This window comes from Rattus norvegicus, chromosome X, assembly GCF_021556685.1.
Source record: "Rattus norvegicus strain SHRSP/BbbUtx chromosome X, alternate assembly SHRSP_T2T, whole genome shotgun sequence".
Taxonomy (NCBI): Eukaryota; Metazoa; Chordata; class Mammalia; order Rodentia; family Muridae; genus Rattus; species Rattus norvegicus.
In genome coordinates this window covers 19109900-19134258 of record NC_141554.1, presented here as the reverse complement: position 1 = coordinate 19134258, position 24359 = coordinate 19109900, and the positions used below count along the sequence as shown (strand labels likewise).

General features: G+C 40.5%; 1 protein-coding gene across 28 annotated transcripts in view; it reads right to left on the bottom strand.

Moving 5' to 3' along the window:
- Positions 1 to 24359, bottom strand: part of Rpgr (retinitis pigmentosa GTPase regulator) — a 66876-nt gene that overhangs the window by 7294 nt on the left and 35223 nt on the right. For 10 of the 28 annotated variants that reach the window (XM_087600413.1, XM_087600419.1, XM_087600414.1 and 7 more), the window contains exons 12-14: positions 17052 to 17149; positions 12718 to 12783; positions 383 to 595 (exon numbers count right to left, since the gene is read on the bottom strand). In XM_087600413.1, coding sequence (XP_087456539.1) covers positions 383 to 595; positions 12718 to 12783; positions 17052 to 17149 — 377 coding nt within the window. 28 annotated transcript variants of the gene reach the window in all.

Sequence of the window (24359 nt, the reverse complement as noted above, 5' to 3'; positions counted from 1 at the left end):
CAAATATGAACACAAGCCCATTCCCTTTGGGTTTCAGCATTCTACACCTGTCATGTAGAGTACTGTCAGCAGAGTCTTGACTGCATCCATGACAAACACTATGAGCTCAAATACTGCTGTGGCTGTACGCATTTACATGTACGTAAGTATGAATATATGCACACAATGCATCATTTCTGTCACCAGCATTCGGTTTCCAACTTCTAACCTTAAGCATTTCAAAGACAGATATCCAGCTTTGTCTTTTTTACCCTTGTGAGATACAAGGCTGCCTTCAGCTTCCGATAAAGCAGTACATAGACGTAAGTGCTCCCATAGGAGGCTACAGTGTACCCTCCCCTCTTCTTCGGTGCCACCTCAGGACAGAGCCTTGGCATCATACCTCTTTAACCATCTCAGCTGGCTTCTCATCAGCAGGAACGACAGTTTCGGAGCCTTCTGTTTCAGGAAGGGCATCCTCAGGTAGACTTCCTTCTTCTACAGTCTCCTTTTCTTTCTTCCCTTCTTCTTCTACAGTGTCTTCTACATTTGGGACACTAATTTGCTCATCCATGCCTTCTGCTTCTGGTTTCACACTTTCTGAAAGTTGAGGAATCTATGACAAAAGTGATCACAAAAGATTTTCTCTTTTTAATGAACAAATGCATTCTTTTAAAAAATACAATAGATATAAGTTGGGTGTTGCAAAAGACGTAAAATACCATATAACCTATGCTGACCATGAAGATACTACATCACTAAAGATTTCATGACTACTATTCTGTATGTGCCTGCTACTGTGTGGCAATGCCTAGTGTTCCTCAAAATCTGTTAGTACATTTTCTTGGCTCTCTCCAAAGAGTGATCTTAAGCTTCAAAGAAATTAAGAAGTTTCTTCCTTATAGCATGGTAATATAATATCGTGGGAATATAATATATCTATGTACTATGTTCATTTTCTAAAAGATAGAGATTTAGAGTTCTCCCCCAAACTTTACAATTCACTTATAACTATTTTTAACCCAGAAAAAAAAGATAAAGAACACATGTAAATGCTATTAAATATGGTATTTCTTACTAAAAGACATTTAAACTGTAGCACTTTGAACCTAAGAACATTTAAAATCGCAAAACTCCATCTGGATAAGTACTATAAACCACAGAAAACGCTTACCTTTAAAACTGAGAGAATTTAGGAGATAGTGGCAGAATACTGGCATTTTATAAAAAGAAAAGGTAAAGTTTCAGTACATTCTTAAAATGATAGTCTGGAATGTTCAAGTACATGTCCTGTGTTAGAACCATGGTGAAGAAGTGAATGGGCCTGACAAACCCAACTAGACCATCAATTCATCGGTCACACACCACAGTGAGCTCTGGTCTTTGCTTTGGCTCAACACAATTTGTATGTCTTATGAGGGATAGCAATGTTCCTTGTGATGGTTCAGTTTGTCAAAAGACCCACTCACTTCAAAAATCCTTATTCTAGATTACTACCCTGGTTGCTAGGAGAGTCAAGAAGGCTGCCCTGTGCCTACCAGAAACAGCCATGGGACCATAGTGACTGTTAAAGACAGGGAACCTTGAACTAATGCTTTAGGCCTGGGGAGCCCTAGAATTTAGTGCTCAGCATTGCTGAGGCCCCCAAGAGAAGGTTTACTAGGGAGGTAAATACATAAGGAAAGAAGAGGTTGATTGTCTGGAAAAAGTCATACTAGTAACTATCTAAAAGAATCTATAATACATGCAATTTCGTGTATAAATAAATATACGAATAGAGATTAAATGAAAATTTGTCATTGCGGCTAAAAATGCCCCTTTGAGTGTCAAAGATTAGCTAACAAAAATCCCAATTCCAGATAGGAAAAGCCCTCCTTTGAGTTGTTGGTCAAGATATCCAAGGGACTCCCAAAACTTTACAGTTCTTGGTGTTTCCTCTGGTTGCCTCCCAGAGGTAGAAGATTTAAGTCCCCCATGCACTTCGGAAACAAGGCATAGAGGCTTCTGTGATGGAACTAACTTGAATGTCCCCTCAATGAGGTTGAGCTTCCGTTGTACCAGAAGGCACTATGCAAGAGTGAAACCAATACTCCTACCCAGCTATGGGGCCTATGAACCACAACAGTGATCCGCATGGCACCACACCCCAAGGGTGGTATAGGAAGAACTTAAGACCTGTTCAACAGGGGGAAGCCATGCCTGGTACTGAAAACTTAGCCAAGTACTCAGTGCTAGTGAAGTCATAGATACTGGAGAACCAATAACTACTACTTTACTAAACTAACACAGTAACTAATAACAATATAGACATTTGTCTTTATACCCACAGGTACATGTAGTCCTCACCATTTATCAAGTAAACTTCTCTTTGCAACAGATGGAGACCATTACAAAATACACACAAATACACTCACAGTCAAAACACACACACAAAATCCAGGGTTGTGGAGTCCAGTTCCAACTGACACATCTGTAATACACTCTCACACCTAAGGCTCGGGGAACATTTTGGAAAAGAGGATTGTTGGGGGTAGGAAGCGGGGGTGGTTGGGGAGGGGGAACACCCTTATAGAAGAACGGGGGAAGGCTGGGATAGGCGAATTATGTCTGGATGTCCGGGAAACCGGGAAAGGGAATAACATTTGAAATGTAAATAAAAAATATCCAAGAAAAAAATATATCAAAAAAAGAATTATCTACCAAGATTGAGAAAAAAAAAAAAAAAAACACCTAAGAGCCAGAGGATCAGGGACTTTGCTTTGAGATTGTATCTCTTAGTAGTATGAGAAGTGACACCCATAAAGTCTCACTAACATGACAGCCTAAACATGAGCTAGATAAAGATACCAATAGACATTCCAAAGAGGACAGAAAAAAGCTAACAAGGGCTCAATCCCACACAAAGAACTTGAGGCATGCCCAAAGTGGGAGACAGTCTTCCCAATGGAAGTGTACGGAAACTGGTTACCCAATACTGAATGGTCAGTCCTGAAATCATATATATATATATAAGTTAATATTAGACAGATTGGGTGGATTATATTTAGGAATATATATGCATATACATATACATATATATATATATAAGCATATAATAACAATTAATGAAAATGGAAGCTCATTGAAAGGGGGCAAGGAGTAGTGTATGGGAAGGTTTGCAGGAAGGAAGGGGAAGAGAGAAATGTGATTATTAAAATGTCAAAAAACACCACGTGATTCTGTAAACAAGAATTTTAAACATTTTAGGCAAAATTGCATAGTTTCTTTTAAAGCTTTTAATATACTAGCATACAATAGAGTTTTTGGAATGCAACTAAAGAATTTTTGAAATGAAATTAAAGATTGAATTTTTTTTTAGCTCACCATTGGGTAATTTAATGCTTAACATAAATCAAATCTTGAAGAAAAGTATCTAATTGTTCACAGTAGAGTTGGCTTTTCATTGTTGCCAGTGTTTAATATGGTGTGTTCTCACAAGTATCATTAACATCTCACTGTTGCTATAAAGTGGACTTCAGACAGTGAGCCAAATCAAATACTTAGTTTAATTGATTAACTATTTTTTACTAACTTGCTTTATAGGGCTTTATTTTAAAAAATAATTTGGTCTGCTTTATTTTATTTTATTTTATTTGAAAACAAATCTATCTATCTATCTATCTATCTATCTATCTATCTATCTATCTATCTATAATTTTGTGTTTAAAGCACAAAGAAATTGATCCCACTCATTATATATATATACATATATATATGTGTATATATATATGTATGTTCTGCTTATATTTCAATACTGACAAACAATTTCAATTAACTCATTTGCACAGGAAGCAACAATAAAGTGTACAGTCTAGAGAATGCCTACAAGCTGCCAGTTTGATCTCTGCATTTTATCTTCTTATGATACCACTTTATTTAAAAAGTCTTCTTTCTTTTATGCATGATTCGCTATTTCATTCCTAACCTTTACTGTAACTACATATACATTCCAGTTTGAGAAGCAAGACTACAAGTGTGAATGCAATATTCAGGGAACTGTACATTGGGGTGACTGGCATTTTTATTCTCAGTTTTATATTTGTTCTCTACCATTCTCATTGCTTTTCTTTTTGTGGTCATATATTTTAGGCTAGCCATCTGAGTGCGATCCATTTCTCCGTGCCTTAAATATTAAAATTAAAGCTCTTTCCCAGGATTGTCGGACTACCATGACTCTGGTCTTCCCCAAATCTGTCCAAGTAATTTGGAGATCAGAAGAGCCATGTTTTCCCTATGCACTGATGTTTCAAACACTGCAGAATATTTTATTTCCTACATTCCCAACAAGAACATCCTGGTCTCATGTCACTGTTTGTATGAACTGCAAATTTACTCAGGGAGTTTTATCGAAAGTATGCAAGTCCCTACATTGTACATCTCCCTTCCTAATCCAAGAAGCATGCCAGCAGTTGTCTGGTAATTTTCAGAATGTAAAATGCAGTTCAGACTCTGATTTTGTGCAAGGCAAACTCCTTGGAGCTCTGCTGCTTTTGTCACTCTCAGTGTTGGCTCTAGGCTTCCATCAGGCCACCCCCAAGATGTTCCTTTGCTGCCATCAATCCTTCCTTGAAACCCCTTCTTAGCTTGGGTAGCATTTTCCTTAGAATATACCTCTCACATTTTCTACAAGTTCCATTCATCAACTTCCTTACTGCTCTTTTACCCTAACCCAGTGCCTCTCAGCCTTCCCAACGCTGAGCCCCTTTAACACAGTCCTCATGTGCTGGTGGCCTCCCAGCTATAAAACCGTCTCATTGCTATTTCATAACCACAATTTTGCTCTTGTTGTGAATCATAAGGTAAATATGTGTTATACAGATACCTGATATGTGACCCTCAAAGGGGTTATGACCCACAAGTTGAGAAGAGCCACATCTAACCACTCCCTGACTTTTCCCATGGATCCTGCCTGAAAAGTTCTATTCACAGAAGAGATGCTTTCACTAGACCAGCTAAGTACATGGACAAGCTACTGATCCCCAGCGACCTTTCCTGAGCTCCAGGCACATCTGCCGGCCCTCACACTGAACATCTCCTGGAGACCACTGGAAGCTAGCAAATGCAGAACGGTCTCCCAGACTGCTCCTCTTCCCTTATTTTCAGTCACTGTGAACAGCACTGTTTCTACTCAGTTTTCTAGGCCAGAAAAAAGAAAGCTTTCATCCTTCCGCTGCAGCACATCTTCCTCTTATGTTATCTGGTCAGTTTTTTCTTACTAACTTCTGGTCTTTTAAAAGACAACAACAGAGGGAACCTCGGTTCTTCAATACAAGCTTTGTATGTAACCTGAGAGAAAAGCAATGTATATCAGACCAAGATCTTCACATTTAATTTTCTATTGTAAACAGTAATAATATACAGAGTTTAACAGAAAAAAAGAAAGCTTTCACCTTCCCCTTCCCTCCCAACTACATCTTTGTCCTGACTACCCCCAAACTCTCTGATACACAAGCCCATGTCTTCATCCCATGTCCTATCCCATGTCCAGTTCATTCTTTACCTGGTCTACTGAATTTAATCCTGCCTGCTTCAAATCATTTTCATATCACCACCAGAAGAGCCTTACAAACCTTCAAGTGTAGTCAATATATTCTTTTTCCTGTAACATTCTGTATGAGTATATAAAGTCCTTTGCTGGTTAAGTTCTACTTAACAAGATTCAAAAGTCACTCTGCTAACACACACTACTGTACTAATGAATTTCCTGTTGGCTTCTAGGGTCCTCTGAAATCAGGGGTCATAGCTTATGTCTTGCATATCTAAGACACAATTTTTTCGTCTCTTTAATTAGTCTCTTTTTAAAATCAAGGTATACATGTATTTTGAAGCTCAAGTATCATCTTAGTGCAGCTTTGGCTAAATATATACAGGTAGAAAAACAAATAGCATTGTTAAGTTAGGCATATAATTAAAAAGAAAAAAAAGGTTTAAAAAACAGAAAAGAAATAGTCCTGGCAGAAGCACCAAGTGTTCTTTGGAGAACCACTTTTAGTCCTCCTGATAGTTAAGACAGAGAAAAAGTGGATTGTGGGAGGTGGATTAACACCTGACTTCCTTCTTAAGGTCTATCTGACTTCAGGATGGCCTTTGAGAGGCCAGATACATAAATACTGGATGTACCAGATATTAAGCTATATGTTAAGAGCTAATCATGCCATAGGACATTGAATTTTCACAATGAAAAGAATGAGGAAAAAGATGACAGCACCTTCCCTTACGATACATTGGTTGGAGAGAGCACACATGCATGTAAACTAATGTCTACAATCAATCATTATCAACCAAAACACACTTTAGCATTACTCACCTTGAGGGCTGTTGTTGAACAGCTGGAGATGCTCTGCAGAAATTCTTTGCAGCTTACCTGAAAGCCCCTTTGTGCCAGAGTCCACATTAGGAAACTGTAACTCAAGGGATTCTACAGAGATAACGCCTCACATTTACCCCAGTAATGATCAGTGAAATAAAGCAAGTGCTCGAACAGCTAGCAGATTTACCATGCCTGTAATCCCAGCACCGGCAAGGTAGCAACAGGAGGCTCAAAGTTCAAGGTCATCCTTGGCTACATAGTAAGCCAAGTACTTTCTAAGCAAGCCTAGGCTGCGAGAGACCCTATCTGAAAAACAAACAAGGAGGAGCAAACTCTTGAGGTCTATGTAAGCAGCTGCCAAGGCAGGAGGGGCCAAGTTGTCTTATCCTTTACTTGTTTCTTTTCTCTAACAATGAGGGTTATACAAGTATAATGATAACCTCTACTTATGAGAGTGTGTATTCTTTTATACCCGTCTTAATGTATCGCTAACCACCAACAAACTCCTATCCATAAACTTTAGAGTGCATTAGGCCTGCCACAATGCATGATTTACTAAGTGTTAGCGGTACACTGGGCAGAGAAGGGCAGCGTGCTTTGTTTAGGGCTACTGCTCCCTTCCATCTAACTGCTTGAAGACTAGGTGATTCCTGTGACTAAACTTAAGGATTCTGTTTTAAACTGAGGAATAGGGATAGCAGGAATTATGGTGTGACACATCTCTAACAATGCTGCTCCTATGGAATTCCTTAGGTCTTATATCCTAATTCTGTATGTTTCTTAAAACAAACAAACAAAAACAAAGAAAAACCAAAGCAGACATTTACAAAGACAAAGATGCTGGTGATTCTTGATAACACCTTGAAAGTACAAGTTGTCAGTAGGGCCTGGAGGCAAAATGACTATATAAATGCTCTTTTGACCGTATCTTGTAGGAACCATTACTTCGGGAACCGCACGTTTCGGAGCAGGGAAATGTAATGAAACAGGTGAGAAATGCTGCTTGAAAGTGGCTCTCTCTATCAGTGAAACAGTGAAACAGGTGTACTTTTAGAACATACCTTCAGTACTCCTGGCTGATTCTCTTCATGGAAAACCAATGCCCTCCCGACCCCACCTTTGATATGAATAAGAGGAAGTTGAGATTCTTATTTCCCTGGCATTCTCTTATAAACCTGCCAGCCCTTTTATTTAATCATTTCAAAACTATTACTAATCACTTTTGGTACATACACCTTAGCATATGACTAATTCTACTCTACAAATAATAAATATGGTAGACTTTGGCCAAGGACTGCAGTGTCAAATCAATGTAGCCCATTATTTAGGGATGCTACCTGCTACCTCCGTAGCAAGTTCTAATTTACAGACTGCTCTCAGGAAATGCTACTTCATTTGATTCCTGTCTATCTCATGCTCATAATTAGAGAATCAAAGGTATGGAGTTCAACTACACAACATTTACAGTGAAGGTATGGAGCAAGCTGAGAGAGAAAATCAATTGGAAAAAAAGTTAAGAATACACAAGCAAAATAGCTACATTATATAAAACTAATCAAATGAGACTTTTAGAAATTCACTAGCTAATTTAGACAGTTTTTCCTCCACAAACAATCCTGAGTGTATACATTTAATCTTTATTTTACTTGAAGCATTCTGATAAGTAACAGACAAAGAGAATTACAGAAGTCAGTGAAAATCCATTGAGGCCACAGAACACACAAGGAGAATGAAGGTCTGACAACAGAGTTAGTACAGAAATCGGTTGAGTTTAAAGTCGTCAATGTTACAGAGGACAGGAGACATTGAAGTTATCACTTTTTTTCTTTTTTTTCTTTTTTTTTCTTTTTTCCAGAGCTGGGGACCGAACCCAGGGCTTTGCGCTTGCTAGGCAAGCGCTCTACCACTGAGCTAAATCCCCAACCCCTGAAGTTATCACTTTTAAGAGCAGACAAATGAGTCGTTCTTGGGACGACTGAGCTTCTCCGAGCCCCTCTATTATATGTTCAGGTTACTCATTCATAAGCTATCCTGTCAGGTGCCTAGGCAGCAATCTCAAAAGATCATAGCAGTATACCTCTAAGACCTGAGCATAGCTGTCACTTTATAGATTTTTATCAAAGGGTACAAAAAATTACAAATGTCATTTCTTAAAATATGAATTTCTCACCTTAGTTTTAAGTTATCATCACTTCTTACAAAAAATATTTTAGGTCATAGAGACTGAAAAGGGGTACTAAAATATCTATTAGAAATCAGAAGTTTGATAACCCTGAAACATCTGTACTGTTCTTAAAGAGACTGGATTTTATAGACATAGTACTTATAGTAGGCTTCGGCATATAAGCTTGTTATTAATGAGCAATATACAATGTTAAGTATAACAAAGGGCCTTTTAATGATATTTTTTTAGTTAGGAATTAGTAATTTGGGGGCAGAACATAAGATATGAGTTTAGCAGGATATCAAGACTTAACACTGTCTCCTGTTGCCTTTGACACCTTAGTACAAATGTCATCAGTTGTCTGTGTTTTAACCACATATAAAGTACCATAGTAATGGATCAGTTTAATAAGATGTAATGAGCACACCTATTATGCATTAGGCACACAAATGACAACCCTGGTCATAATCAGGTCGAATTGAGTCTGTTACTTCAATTCCAAATAAAGCGGTAAAACATCATTCCAGAATCTTTTGGAATCTGGGAGCCCATTCTCTAAAAGTTGTTTGGACTCCATTGGCATTTTAGGTGTCTGCTCTTTCCCCCGTCTCTCTGGGTTAGTAATGGACTTTTCTGGGTATGTGCCGTGTCTGCCATATTTCATAGACCTGTTAGACCTGTTAATTTTACTCACTTTTGGGGACTGTTTTCTGTCTTCCCGTCTTTGATTTTCAGCCACTTTTCCAATTGCCTCCTTGTATTCCCCTTCTTCCTCCACATGGTCCTCACAACGTCCATGCTTTTCTCTTTCTTCCCCCTCTTGTCCCTCTTCCTCATCTTCTTCCTCTGTACCTTCTCCCTCCTTGTCTTCTAGCTCTTCTCCATCATCTGCCCCATCGTCTTCCACTTCCTCTTCCTCCCCTTTCTCTTTTTCTTCTTCTCCCTCCCCCTCTTCCTCTCCCTCCCCCTCTCCCTGTCCCTCTTCCTCTCCCTCCCCCTCTTCCTCTCCCTCCCCCTCTTCCTCTCCCTCCCCCTCTTCCTCTCCCTGCCCCTCTTCCTCTCCCTCCCCCTCTTCCTCTCCTTGCCCCTCTTCCTCTCCCTCCCACTCTTCTTCTCCTCCCCCTTCTTCCTCTCCTCCCCCCTCTTCCTCTCCCTCCCCCTCTTCCTCTCCTTGCCCCTCTTCCTCTCCCTCCCACTCTTCTTCTCCTCCCCCTTCTTCCTCTCCTCCCCCCTCTCCCTCTCCTCCCCCCTCTCCCTCTCCTCCCCCCTCTTCCTCTCTATCCCCCTCTTCCTCTCCCTCCCCCTCTTCCTCTTCTCCCCCTTCTTCCTCTCCTTCCTCCTCTTCCTCTCCTCCCCCCTCTTCCTCTCCCTCCCCCTCTTCCTCTTCTCCCCCTTCTTCCTCTCCTTCCTCCTCTTCCTCTCCTCCCCCCTCTTCCTCTCCTCCTGCTTCCTCTCCTCCCCCCTCTTCCTCTTCCTCCCCCTCTTCCTCTTCTCCCCCTTCTTCCTCCCCTTCCCCCTCTTCCTCCCCTTCCTCTATTTCCTCCTCCCGTTCTAGCTCCTCTCTTTCTTTCTCATCTTCTTGCCCTTCCTTCTCCTCCCTTCCCCCTTCTTTCTCTTGCCTATCTCCTTCCTCCTCCCTACTTTGCTCCTCTGATGTGCCTTCTCCCTCTTCCTGTCCTTCTTCTCCCTTCTCTTCTGGATTTTCTTCCTCCTCCTCCTCCTCCTCTTCCTCCTCCTCCTCCTCCTCCTCCTTCTCTTCATCTTCTTTTTCACTTCCTTCATCCCCTGCTTCTCTTTCTTCCATCTCTTGGTTTCTTTCCTCTCGGTTTCCTTCATTCCTCTCCATTTTCTCTCCTCCCTCACCCCCTTTCTCCCATCCTTCATCCTCTCCCTTCCCTTCCATATCCAGGATGTGACTTTGTTTACCCTTACCTTTCCTCCTTTCTTGCTTTTCCTGTACCCTTTGCCACTGCTGTACTCCTAAACTACCCTTCTCACGGATTTGACCCCTTTCACCCTCAGACCCACTGTCGCCCACTGACTCTCCCTCACTTTCACTCACCTCTTTTTCTGTAATGACATCTGACAGGGCTTCTGCCTTTGCTTCCTCTCTGTCTCCTTCCAGTTCCATATTTTCCTCTTGTGCCTGTACCTCTTGCTCCACTACTACGCTTCCTTCCGCATCCTCTGCTCCCTCCTGCTCCTCGGGTATCCCTGACAAGTGGTCATGCTTAAGATCGTACTTTGGGAGAAATCTGTTTGCTCTGAGTTCATTCTCGGTTGCCTGCTCAGCACATTTCCTGCTGTACCATAAGTAGTGCTCAGTCTCCACTTCGTCGTCATCTTTCTCTTCGATACTAGATTCTACCAGCTTGTGCTGCTCCGACTCCTCAGCACTGTCCTGCTCGCTGTGCTTTTTGCACTCCATGTAACTGTCTGGCTCTTCCACCAACTCTGTTTCACTGTCAAAGACCATATTCTGTTCACTGCTTTTCCTTTCCTCAGCAATATCTTTATTGTCTTCACTCTCAGAATTCATGTCTTTATCTGGTAAGTCATCAAAAAACGTATCTGATTTTGAGTTCTCTTGACTTTCTCTAACCTTTTTCAAATCTGCCATTTCCATCGCCTGAGTTTTCTTCTCAGAGTCTATTTCTTCATCACGTTCCTTTCCCACTTGCTCACTTTTTACACCGGTGAAGGCCTGCAGCTCCTCCTGGTCTAGGCTATTACCCCCTTCCTCATCTGAAAATGTTCCCAGAATCTCAGGTGCTCGTATCATGAAGATCCCTTTTGCTAAATATTGTTTGTACACTGTCCCTTCTTTTATTTTTGACATCTCTTCATATTCATAACTATCCTCATTTTCAGTGTACGGTGTACTTTCCACCACTTTCTCAACCGTGTCTTGATTCTGTAAAGTTTTTGAAGTAACCATCATACTATTATTAGTTGACAAAGGCATCACAGATATTTTACATTGGCATCTACAAGCTCACATGTACTTAAGGCTCATTAAGTCAAACTTTACAAACTGGGAAACATGCTGCATCTACTGCTTCATTAGTATTCACCAAATAAATTCTTAAAAATAGGAGTTATGAATTAACAAGCTAATATTCAGAAGTAGTATAACAAATACAATCTTTTTTACTCACTAAAGTAGGCCTGACAGAATCTAATATAAAAGTGGTCTGTGGGGGTTGGGGATTTAGCTCAGTGGTAGAGCGCTTGCCTAGCAAACGCAAGGCCCTGGGTTCGGTCCCCAGCTCCGAAAAAAAAAAAAAAAAGAAAAAAAAAAAAGAAAAAGGAAAAAAAAGTGGTCTGTGAAATATGGACGATACATCAGTTTTTAGAAAGGGGATTTCCATTTCTACATTCCATTCTCTTTAAGAATGTTTAGACTACGGAGGTAGCAAAGGCAGTAGCAAATAGAAATTATATAATCTCCAAGGTCAAATATCACAGTCAACTGCTTTACCTTAGTAACTACCAAACACCTCATAGCTTTAGTTCTTTGGCCCCTAAAGTTATTAAAAGCAAAAATGCTGCCTGCAGAGCAGATCTCCTTTCTCTAAGGTTGTGGCAACCACAGACTGGTTTTTGTTCTTTGGATTTTCTTTTCTGCTACTAACATTGTTACTAACTAAAATCTCTTCTTACCCATTTACAGCCTCTTACTAACTTGCAACTTTCATTTTAATCCTGTTTATTTGCTAAACCTTCCTTGATAAATAACATCAAATTCAATTACTACAAAATGATCGTCAACTAGTTAACACTAAAAAACAAAAACAAAAAACAAAAAACATAAAGTTTTAGAGCTAGCAACATGTGTATAGTATCCAGATAAGTCGGCATAGCGACTCATGCAAAGTCACTCACAACCAAATTCAGAGATCCATTCTGATAAATATTAGCCTCTTCCCCAAAGTAAGAGTTAAGATGACTATCTATTGCCTAGTTGAAAAAGATCATCATCATAGGGTAGGTAAAGAACTGGAAGAGCCAATTCCAGCAGTGAAATTCTTTGAGGAAATAGCCACCAATAAAAGAAACCAAATAGGAGTCATCTACAGTGCAATCTTGTCTCTTAAATTTCAATGTAAGTGAATGTTTACCTTTTTGTCTTCTTTCCAAAAAGTTTTCAAAGAAATAATTAAAACCAATCTTACCCACAATAATAATAGTAATATAACAACAATAACAGCTATGTGTGTTATACCTGCTGTTTTTGAATTGGTGAAAAATCTAATGACTTCTCATTGGAACTCGTGGTCATCATATGTGTCTGAAATAAATAAAAATATATCTTCTAGATAAATGGAAAACTACAAATGAATAATGAATGTAATGAAACTCAGGCATTAATATAATCTATCCACACTGCCATACTTATGATATGAGGAGAGAAACGCTACTTAGAACATCACAAATAGACTTAATATGCAAGATAGAGACTAAAGCAAGCTGGTGCCTTCCAACTTTTCAATATTAGAAGCAAAAGAGGAGCCTTTCCTAGTTCATTAGGTGGATGAACTGAAGAAAGGTGGGTGGCAGAATGTAATACTGTAGTGACAGATTCTTAGAGATGGAGTCCAGGAATAGAAGTGTGAGCAAAGAGGTGTCTCAAAGAATACTCACATGGCAGTTGGCTGGGAGGGGGCACCCTGGGAGGGTAACAGGGAAAGATAAAATGCCCTGGTGAACTCCACTGGGGCCAACTTTGGAACTCAGGGACATGGAAATGCCTGGCATATGCTAACAGATTTCTGGTTTCACTCTTTATAGGCCTAGATGTAAAAAGATACAACTATTCCTGATTCAACAAGAACTGTCTCATCATGGCATTCTCATGCATGCATAGTGTGTGCTTCAGCCACACACATCCTTCTACCACGTTCTCATGCCATTGCCCCTAAAGGGTCCTATGCTATTTTCATGTCATCTTTTTCTTTGCAGTCAGGAGTCCATGCATGAGAGGAAGCAATGTGCTCTGTGTCTTTCTGAGTCTGTGAGCTTACATTTGGCTTCCTTTCAGCTCTGGCACTAATTACCATTCATCACTCACCTTCAGAACTATAAGAAATTACTCTCGTGGGCTGGGGAAGACACAGTCTAGACAGACAGGAGACTTAAAATCAGCACAGAAAGCTCTCTCTGGAGAACTTCTCCATATGTCCAAGATTATTCTTAGGTGCTGCAACTGGAGAGCTATCGTGTGGTGGTTTACTAAGATCAATGGCTCTGGCAATAAAAGCCTCCTATATTTTCCTATCTTTGCAGTCATGTTGTGTAGCCATTTCCTTCTAATCAAAGCATTCCACCTTGAAGAGAAGCTCATTAAGACTTAGAAAGGAAAGAAATCACAACTCTCAAGTAGTCAGTGAAACTTATGAGATTCCCCCAGTCCCTCCTTCCAGGTTACATAAACAGTAAGGACTACTGGTTAGAGGAGGCTCTCTGGCCTGCTGAGTCACCTTCACGTTAGCAAGGGAGTTCCAGAGACGCAATTGTTGGGCAGCATCACACACACACACACACACGGATGGGATTTTTCAGTAATAGCATTTTCATAGAGGACCTTAAAATCATCTATACATTTGTACTTAACTCCTCATCCAGATTCCTGTAAGTAACCCATAATAAATTCATTGGGCCACCAAGTTGCACTCTCGTAGTACTGTTCCTTTCTTCTGTTAGTTCTCTACATGTAATGAATACATGTTTGCTCAGGCCTCCCCAACAGTTAGTAAGCAATACTGCATTAGCTCAGTAAGTATTAGTTGGCCAGGAAGAAGACATGCTGACACAATGTCCCCTGAGAATTCTGTGCAGTAGGGAACTAGAATACAATGTTGGGTGGGAAGGAAAGAGCTTTCCTTGAAAACAGGAATCTTTAGAACCCAACTGTCAGAAGCTAGAGAAGCAGAGTTGTGTAAGATTCTGTATGATAGCCTCATGTGAATATACAGAGAGAAGTAGGTTTACCAGACTGACATTGTACACACATCAGGTCAAAAACTGATCACTGCTAAATATCCTATAAGCACTTTATCCTAGGAAGCTCAATTGCAATTGAAATCAGCACTAACAATAAACTGAGACCTTAGGTTATACCATAAGGAAAGGGTGCTTACTAAGGAAGATCTCATATAGTAGTGTAAGACACATCCACTCCAACAAATGTGGGGACCTCAATATAAAAACATAAAGGCTGTGGCCTTTAAGCCATCATAAGTTAAAGGGCAAACTTGACTAGAGTGAATTCTCAGACAAAATGGCTACAGAATGAGACCCTCACCTCAAAATCAACCAACAGCAAACAAGCTATGAGAAAGGCACTCGGTTACAGTTAAAGGCAAATCAATTAGAATAAGATAAGATTTATCAGCAGGATCTAAAGACTAAGGAGAATGGAATGATAATTCATTTAATTAATAGAAAAATAATTGCCAATCGAAATTGCAACAGCTTGTGTGTTGGCTAGTTTCATGTCAACTTGACATAAGCTAAAGTCATCTGAGAAAAGGGAACCCCCATTAAGAAAATGTCCCCATAAGATCAGACTATAATCAAGCCTGTAGGACATTTTCTCAATTAGTAATTGATGTGGGAGGGCCTAGTCCAGTGTGGCTAATGATCCTTGGTTCTACAAAAAAAGCAGGCTGAGCAGGCCAGGGGAGGAAGCCAGTAAGCAGCTGCACTTCTCCATGGCCTCTGCATCAGCTCCTGCCTCCAGTGCCCTGCCCTTACTGCTTTTGATGATGAACTGATATACAGAACTGTAAGTGAAATGTGAAATAAAAACCCTTTCCTTCCCAAGTTACTTTTGTCATGGTGTTTCATCACAGCAGTAGTAACCCTAAGACTCCTAGCAGGGTTGTCCTTCAAAATCATAAGTATGTACTAATGTAAGCCATGTAAGCATTTCAGAAAACAAGGTAATGTTTTACCTAGAAGACTAAAATTGGCGAACACAACCATGAAAGCATGAAAAATAATACATTTGTCTTGCTATAGGACTAGGCATACATATGAGAAATATTATCAGTATAGTTAACCACCACTTCTAGGATGAGAGAAAGACAGTCTACAACAGGAAGAAATTAACTGACTTCTTTCTTTTTTGGAAATAAATCAGCAACATATACACACTTTTCAATAGTAACCCAAATGTAAGTAGTGTCAGTTTACCAATTAACAGACACCAATTGTGTGACTTGATTTAACAAAATAATGAGCAACATGCTTTATGCAAACAACAAACCTTGCATCAACAAAACATAGAGAGAACTGAAAGGAATGGAAATTTATTTCAAAGTGAATCTGCACATAATAATAATAGCTAATGAAAAATACCGAAACCCAACATTAGAAACTGAGACTGTCACCACATATTGATCAATGGAAAAATTCATCAAAAAGACATTTTACACACACACACACACACACACACACACACACACACACACACACACACATCAAATACTGAAGCAATCAATTTTTTTAATAAAATTGGCTCCACTACAATAATCATGGTGAGTTCAATAGTGCATTCTTATCCAAGGAAACAGTCAAAAGAGTATTGTTACTGAAAAATTACATTCTAGATCAAGTAGATTTAACATACTTTAAAAGACATAGAATGCACATTTCTTGACATCCATTTACAGTACTTATTCTAAAATAGACCTGTATAAAATTCAAAAACATTTTAATGTCTGACATCTTATCAGACCATATGGAATAAAAGAGAAAAAAATAAAAATCAATAGCAGGGAAAACTATATCCATTACATAAAAACATGGAGGCTAAATTATAGTTTTCAGTGACCATCAAATCACTAAATTCAAGGGAGGGTAAAGGGATCAGTATTGTCTCAGGACCCCAAGACCACGTTCTCAGCACAAAGGAGATTTATTTGCTGCAGAGAGACAAAGGACAAGGAATAAGAGTCAAAGACAGGAGGTAGAGGATGAGGGAGAAGGGGAAGGGAACAAGGGAGAGGGAGGAAGGGTATTTGTCCTGGGAGACAAAGGACTGACTCTGAATAGAGGAGACACATGTGGCACACAAGAAAAGGGCAGGCTTTAAAGGTACAAGGAGAAAGCTGTGTTAGGATGATGAATTGGGCAGGTTAATTAAGGTAGCCACCAGAGGGGCTTTTCATTGCTTAGGAAGAAGTAGCTAAATAAGAGAATAGACCTTGGCTTTAGGAATTTAATCCAACTGTTTTTAGCAAGGCAGAGGGAATGGGGGAGAAGGGCAAGGCCATGTTTGCCATGCTCAGACTGGCTAGAGTCCATTCAGAGACTGTTAAATGAAGGAAATGGAGGCTAGCAGAAAGGAATTAGAGTAGGTAGGGAGAGAGGGTGAAAGGGAGGGTACACATGATCAAAGGTCACAGTGAACCTCACTAATATTAATATGTACTATATTAAATAGTAACTATCAGCTTTTTACATATAAAGGAATATAAAAAGTATATATATACCAGTTCACACAAGGAATTAAAATTCACATAACTCATATCTTAATAGCCACGAAATAATTACCATATTTAAGATATCAATGGTTTCACCAAAGTTTTCTAAATCCACTGCTGAAGAATTTTCTGTCTCTGTCTCTTTGTTCATTTTATCTTCAAAATAATCTGAATGAGTAAAAGGAAAGATCAAACTCAGATCTTAACAGAAATGAGAAAAGCAAATGAACAAAACTTCGTTCTCTATATATCATGGGGTGTAACTGTAGGCAAGGCCCTTTAGTTTTGTGGTTGGAGATGAACAGAACATTCATAGTAGTAGCGCATTCTCAAATCTCATATTTAAAGTTTAATTACTTTGTTGTCAACTATGTAGCAACAATTTCATTTATAAGGACAAACACTATTCCTTCGGAATAAAGACTTCTCAGTTTAGCTATATCAAGTCCTGCCAGCTAGCCTTAAGAGAGTCCCAGTGACCCACATGTCCATGGTATTCTTTCCTCAGTATAGTTTTCCATGCATAAGATATAGGGTTGAGTTCCATATATATGATCAATCAAGTAAAGTGGACACTAACCGTGACATCAGTATAATTTCTTGGTCACATATGTGTGCTTATTTTTCTCTTAGTGAATCCTTGCTCTGGAAGAAGCCATATTGTGGGCATTTCTAAAAAGAAGTCTATATAGTAAGTTTGTGAAATGCCTTGCTAAATGGCCACATGAGTGAGTCAGAAGTCCAGTCAAGCTTCCAGATACTCCCATCATCTAACAGCACAAGTCCAGAAAAAGCCTGAGTATGAAGCATTCAGCCAAGCTCCTCCTGAATTCCTGACTCTCAGAAGTTGTGTCAAATAATAAGTTACTTTGAAAACAATTAGCTCTTTTTGAAATTTACACCTTTGTCCATTTGCCGCTATGCCCTTTCTGATCACCTGACCATCTATGGAGTGCTTCCTGATGAAATTTCCAATAAAAATGTCAGTACACACGCATTGCTCCCTTTTAAATCCTTTCAATTGAATAAGATATTTAAGGTATAAAAGAGATGGAGTGGTGTGTGTGTGTGTGTGTGTGTGTGTGTGTGTGTGTGTGTTCATGAAGTAGTAATGTAACTGTTAATACTTAATGAACTCATATTCTATGAGGGATGTAGAACATAGGATAGTGGGTGAAGAAAGAAATCACGTATAGATATTGGGAATAAGCAAAGATTTCACTTGCATGAGGGAGGTGGAGATATAGGGCAAAAGGGAAGAGAACAAAAAACTAATAAAGCAAAGCTGCAGAGAGAGACCTACAAGAAAGTAGCTTATGTTGAAGATTTCCCATGTATCAGAAGCATATATTTTAGCCCATGCTGGGCTAACTCATGTTATGGTTTGTATATGCTCAGCCCAGGAAGTGGTACTATTAGAAGGTGTGGCCTTGCTGGAGTAGGTGTATCACTGTGGGTGTGGGCTTTGACACCTTCATCCTAGCTGTCTGGAAGTCAGTATTCTGCTAGCAGCCTTCAGAACAAGATGTAGAACTCTCGGCTCTGCCTGCACCATGCCTGCCTAGATGCTGCCATGCTCCCATTTTGATGATTATAGACTGAACCTCTGAAACTGTAAGCCAGCCCCAAATATATGTTGTCCATTACAAGTCTGGCCTTGGTCATGGTGTCTGTTCACTGCAGTAAGACCCTGACTAATATAGAAGGTGCTATGAGGAGTAGGGTATTGATGTGATAGGCCTGACCATGTTTTTGATTAGAAGAATGTGGATTTGGTTAATTAGGATTTGAAAAGCCATGGAATGTTTTAAGTTGGGCTTAATGAGCTAACCTACTATGAATATGGAAGACTGTGTTGCTGTGAGTGATTTCAACTGTGGAGACCTGGCCCAAGAGATTTCAGTGGAGAACTTCACTATGTGGCCTAGTGACTGTTTTTGTGGTATTTTGCTGATGAATGTGGCTACTTTATGCCCTTGTCTGAAGAGTCTACCTGAAGCTAAGGTAAAGAGATTTATATTAATTGCATTGACAAAGAAGTCTCAAAAAGTCCAGCAGAGACTGTTGTCTGGTTAAGTACCATTAAACAAGTATAGCAAGCTGAGAAAGGAAAAAATATACAATATATGCTTTGAGTATTGAAGGGGTACCAGGAAGTAAAGTGGAACTGAATCCTGTGTTCAAGGATATAGCAAATTAAGGGATTGGGACTTTGGGGCAAGATCCTAACCATCTAAGTTTAGATCCTGGCATAGCGTTCCACACCTTTAATATCAGGAGCCAGGCATGCACATCTCTGAGTTCAAGGTCAATGTACAGGGCAACTTCCATGATGCCCAAACTTAGGCAGTGGAGTCAGAATAGAGGAAGCCAGCAACAATGTAATAGAAAGAAGGGGCCGTGTCCTAGCTCCTTCAAGCAGCAGAACGAGGCAGCTTCAGCTTCAGCCATGTGGCTCTGGCTTTAGAGTGAAAAAATAGGAAGGACTCCTGGGACAATTGAGGCTGGTCAGCTGGTGCTAAGAAATTAGTGGTGAGTAAGAAGAATCCAGCATCTCTGAGGTGAAATCTTCTGGGAAGTGTTTTCTGAAAGCACAGAGAAGCTGTTCCAGAGAAAGCCAAGGTTGTACCTATACTGCAGCTGTACTTGGTAATGTGTAAGAGTCACTGGTGATCCTGGATTTAAAGACGTGAAGGGCTCATGAAGAGAAGCTCAGGGTCAGCACTGTGAGAGGCCATGGAAGGCCTCAGTTGCAATTGATGGCCCAGGACTGAATGAGTCATGCAAAGGAGTTGAGACTTGGCACCATGAAGAGAGCCTATAAGAAGCTACTGGTGAAGCCTAGTTGTAGTGGAAGACCCCAAATTATTGGGGATGCCAGTATTTTGTGATGATGACCAAGAACAGCAGCAGTAGTGGAGTGGATCAACCTGAGCTTAGAGTGCTACAGAGGGCAGAGATAAAGAAGTGATGCCAGCCCTTCAGAGGAGCCTAGAAGATCATGTGTGGATTTTAACATTGAAGTTGCCTTGGAGATGTTCAAGATGCCAGAGCCATGAGCTATCTGCTAAGGATAGCTGCTAATAGGAAGTGGAAACAGCCCAGGAGAAAGAAGCTTGTTGTAGTCAATGATGGAAGAGGAGTTGGAGATCTGAAGACCGTTTGACATCAGCCATGGAGATGCAGAGTTTGGAGTTTGCCCAGCTGCTTTCCTGTCTTGCTTTGAGGATTACAGTTAAGTGATTGGATGAATCTCAGAAGAGACTACACTTTGGACTTTTAACATTGTTGAGATTGCTATAGACTGGGGACTTTTGAAGTTGGAGTACATGTATTTTGCATTATGCTATGTTTGGGTATGGCCCCCATAGAATCATGTTTGAACAAGCCTCTGGGGGCCAGGGAATGGAATGTGATGGTTTGTATATTCTTGGCCCTGGCCCAGGGAGTGGCACTAGTTGGAAGTGTGTCCTTGTTGCAGTAGGTATGTCACTGTGAGCATCAGCTTTAAGACCCTAGTCCTACCTGCCTGGTAGCCAGTCTTCCACTAGTTGCCTTCAGATGAAAGTGTATAATTCTCAGTTTTGACTGCACCATGCCTGCCTAGAAGATGCCAGGCTCCCACCTTGATGATAAGGGACTGAACCTAGAAGCCAGCCCCAAATATATTTTGTCCTCTATAAGACTTGCCTTGGTCATGCTGTCTGTTCACAGCAGAAAAACCCTAACTAATACACCCTATGACAATGAGAAGGAAGAAAGCTTCATTAACTCCTTTGGTGTCTAGTTCCCATCTCAATTCCATCTGGCCCCATCTGCACTTTTCATTAAGTCAAACTGAATCACTCACTTTGATTAATACCAAGGCAATAAGGTGATAAAGTTAACATCTTGAGGATTTTTTTTTAAGTTTCTTATGTTTATTAAGGATAAGGTCTACATGGCTGCCCTTAATATCTGAAACTTTCAAAAAGATTTTATTACTCTTACTGTGTGTGTGTGAGTGAGAGAGAGACAGACACACAGAGACACACACAGAGACAGAGACACATGGGGTAGGGGGGGTCTGCTAGAAAAGGGTATCTGATTCCGTGTAGCAGAGGACCTAAAGACCAAGTGCTCAACTACACCATACAGAAAGCAAGAATATAATTTCCTTGCAACGAAACCAAAAGAGAGACAACAAACATAATTTCACCTCTAACAAAGAAAATAACAGGAAGTGACAATCACTATTCCTTAATATCTCTCAACATCAACGGACTCAATTCCCCAATAAAAAGACAAAGGCTAACAGACTGGATACGTAAAGAGAACCCAGCATTTTGCTGCATGCAGGAAACACACCTCAGAGACAAAGAATGACACTACCTCAGAGTAAATGTCTGGAAAACAACTTTCCAAGCAAATGGCCTGAAGAAACAAGCTGGAGTTGCCGTTCTAATATCAAATAAAATTGACTTTCAACCAAAAGTCATTAAAAAAGATAAGGAAGGACAACTGATATTCATCAAAGGAAAAATCCACCAAGATGAATTCTCAATCCTAAATAGCTATGATCCAAAAGCAAGGGCACCTACATTCATAAAAGAAACCTTACTAGGATATTCATTACTACCTATGAGGTCAGAGTCCAGGGTCAGTTCATGTATACTCTTTAGGTAGTGGCTTAGTCCCTGGAAGCTCTGGTTGCTTGGCATTGTTGTTCATAGGGGGTCTCGAGCCCCTTCGAGCTCTTCCAGTTCTTTCTCTGATTCCTTCAACGGGGGTCCTATTCTCAGTTCAGTGGTTTACTGCTGGCATTAGCCTCTGTATTTGCTGTATTCTGGCTGTGTCTCTCAGGAGAGATCTACATCCGGCTCCTGTCGGCTTGCACTTCTTTGCTTCATCAATCTTGTCTAATTGGGTGGCTGTATATGTATGGGCCACATGTGGGGCAGGCTCTGAATGGGTGTTCCTTCTGTGTCTATTTTAATCTTTGCCTCTCTATTCCCTGCCAAGGGCATTCTTGTTCCCCTTTTAAAGAAGGAGTGAAGCATTCACATTTTGATCATCCGTCTTGAGCTTCATTTGTTCTAGGCATCTAGGGTAATTCAAGAATTTGGGTTAATAGCCACTTATCAATGAGTGCATACCACGTGTGTTTTTCTGTGATTGGGTTACCTCACTCAGGATTTGCCTACGAATTTCATAAAGTCATTGTTTTTGATAGCTGAGTAATATTCCATTGTGTAGATGTACCACATTTTCTGTATCCATTCCTCTGTTGAAGGGCATCTGGGTTCTTTCCAGCTTCTGGCTACTATAAATAAGGCTGCGATGAACATAGTGGAGCACGTGTCTTTGTTATATGTTGGGGCATCTTTTGGGTATATGCCCAAGAGAGGTATAGCTGGATCCTCAGGCAGTTCAATGTCCAACTTTCTGAGGAACCTCCAGACTGATTTCCAGAATGGTTGTACCAGTCTGCAATCCCACCAACAATGGAGGAGTGTTCCTCTTTCTCCACATCCTCACCAGCATCTGCTGTCACCTGAGTTTTTGATCTTAGCCATTCTCACTGGTGGGAGGTGAAATCTCAGGGTTGTTTTGATTTGCATTTCCCTTATGACTAAAGATGTTGAACATTTCTTTAGGTGTTTCTCAGCCATTCGGCATTCCTCAGCTGTGAATTCTTTGTTTAGCTCTGAACCCCATTTTTTAATAGGGTTATTTGTTTCCCTGCGGTCTAACTTCTTGAGTTCTTTGTATATTTTGGATATAAGGCCTCTATCAGTTGTAGGATTGGTAAAGATCTTTTCCCAATCTGTTGGTTGCCGTTTTGTCCTAACCACAGTGTCCTTTGCCTTACAGAAGCTTTGCAGTTTTATGAGATCCCATTTGTCGATTTTTGATCTTAGAGCATAAGCCATTGGTGTTCTGTTCAGGAAATTTTCTCCAGTGCCCATGTGTTCCAGATGCTGCCCTAATTTTTCTTCTATTAGTTTGAGTGTATCTGGTTTGATGTGGAGGTCCTTGATCCACTTGGACTTAAGCTTTGTACAGGGTGATAAGCATGGATCGATCTGCATTCTTCTACATGTTGACCTCCAGTTGAATCCTAGTAAGAGCACCAGTGGAAGGGGAAGCCCTGGGTCCTGCTAAGACTGAACCCCCAGTGAACTAGATTGTTGGGGGGACGGCGGTAATGGGGGGGAGGATGGGGAGGGGAACACCCATAAAGAAGGGGAGGGGGAGGGATTAGGGGGATGTTTGCCCGGAAACCGGGAAAGGGAATAACACTCGAAATGTAAATAAGAAATACTCAAGTTAATAAAAAATAAAAGAAAAAAAAAGAAACCTTACTAAAGCTCAAAGTACACATTGTATCTCCCACGATAATATTAGGAGATTTCTTTTTTTTTTATGGTCTTCTATATTTTTTTTTTTATTATTAACTTGAGTATTTCTTATATACATTTCGAGTGTTATTCCCTTTCCCAGTTTCCGGGCAAACATCCCCCTCCCCCCCCCTTTCTTATCGGTGTTCCCCTCCCCACCCTCCCCCCATTGTCCCCCTCCCCCCAACAGTCTAGTTCACTGGGGGTTCAGTCTTAGCATGACCCAGGGCTTCCCCTTCCACTGGTGCTCTTATTAGGATATTCATTGCTACCTATGAGGTCAGAGTCCAGGGTCAGTCCATGTATAGTCTTTAGGTAGTGGCTTAGTCCCTGGAAGCTCTGGTTGCTTAGCATTGTTGTACATATGGGGTCTCGAGACCCTTCAAGCTCTTCCAGTTCTTTCCCTGATTCCTTCAACGGGGGTCCTATTCTCAGTTCAGTGGTTTGCTGCTGGTATTCGCCTCTGTATTTGCTGTATTCTGGCTGTGTCTCTCAGGAGCGATCTACATCCGGCTCCTGTCGGTCTGCACTTCTTTGCTTCATCCATCTTGTCTAATTGGATGGCTGTATATGCATGGGCCACATGTGGGGCAGACTCTGAATGGGTGTTCCTTCAGTCTCTGTTTTAATCTTTGCCTCTCTCTTCCCTGCCAAGGGTATTCTTGTTCCCCTTTTAAAGAAGGAGTGAATCATTCACATTTTGATCATCTGTCTTGAGTTTCATTTGTTCTAGGCATTTAGGGTAATTCAAGCATTTGGGCTAATAGCCACTTATCAGTGAGTGCATACCATGTATGTCTTTCTGTGTTTGGGTTAGCTCACTCAGGATGATATTTTCCAGTTCCAGCCATTTGCCTACGAATTTCATAAAGTCATTGTTTTTGATAGCTGAGTAATATTCCATTGTGTAGATGTACCACATTTTCTGTATCCATTCCTCTGTTGAAGGGCATCTGGGTTCTTTCCAGCTTCTGGCTATTATAAATAAGGCTGCAATG